This window comes from Bison bison, unplaced genomic scaffold (genome assembly GCF_000754665.1).
Source record: "Bison bison bison isolate TAMUID 2011002044 unplaced genomic scaffold, Bison_UMD1.0 scf7180017848409, whole genome shotgun sequence".
NCBI classification, from domain to species: Eukaryota; Metazoa; Chordata; class Mammalia; order Artiodactyla; family Bovidae; genus Bison; species Bison bison.
In genome coordinates, this window is record NW_011478982.1 from 8,620 (window position 1) to 9,445 (window position 826).

At 64.2% G+C, this 826-nt stretch overlaps 1 protein-coding gene across 1 annotated transcript in view; it reads right to left on the bottom strand.

Moving 5' to 3' along the window:
- The window catches only part of LOC104992353 (chloride channel protein ClC-Ka-like), a 9,743-nt gene that overhangs the window by 8,235 nt on the left and 682 nt on the right, over window positions 1-826 (bottom strand). Inside the window, 1 exon segment of the mRNA XM_010845216.1 lies at window positions 340-457. Within this exon segment, the coding sequence (XP_010843518.1) occupies window positions 340-450 (111 nt within the window). The 5' untranslated portion in view covers window positions 451-457.

Here is an 826-nt window from a genome sequence, read left to right on the forward strand (position 1 = left end):
TATTGAGGAAGAGAGAGGCAGGGTGTGGGGGCCCCGGAGTGGTGCTCTCTCCAGCATCTCCGCAGGGTCCACAGCAGAGAGAACGCCGGTGTCTAAAGAGACTGCTCTGTCGTCCCAAGACCTGGGGACCGTGTTCCCAAAGAGCAGAGAGCCAGCCGCGAGCACGTCTGACCCACAGACAGGCGGACAGACCCCCTCCCTCCATCCTGTCACCCAGGAAACACTGGACCTGGGGAAGGAGGGGCTGCTCCCAGGCTCCAAGGAGAGTGGGGAGGCGGGCTGGGCAGGGTGCTGTCATGAGGGGACTCCCACCTTGTGATGGGGTCAGGGGTATGGAGCCCAGCTCTCACCTCGGATGCCTCGGCGGACGCGGGGACATGGGCCCCAGAGCTCCTGGAGAGTCACAGGGTTCCCCGAGGAGCCCTCACGAAGCCCCACCAGCTCCTCCATCGGGCCCCTGAGGGAGTAGACGGGCCCTGGTGGGCGGCTGCAAAGCCCTTCCCCTCCCTGGCACTGGGCCCTTCCCATCTCTACTTCCCCAATAGGAAGGAAAGGAGACGTTTTCAGGAGCAGACACAGCTCTGATGTGCCTTCCTTCCTGAGGGGGTACCCCGAGGCTGCACGCGTTAACATTCGGGGTGGGGCTGGGGGTTTAGAGTGGCCCCTTCCATGTCTAGCAGCTGGTTGACCGAGGCCTGGCCCCCGGCTTTCTGGGAGCCGTTACTCCACCTTCCCAGGACGCTTGACTGTTAACGCTGCTCGGGGCAGCCTCCTCGCCCAGTGGAGTCACCGTCTCACTGTGGGGTCCATCAGTGAGCCCCCTGAG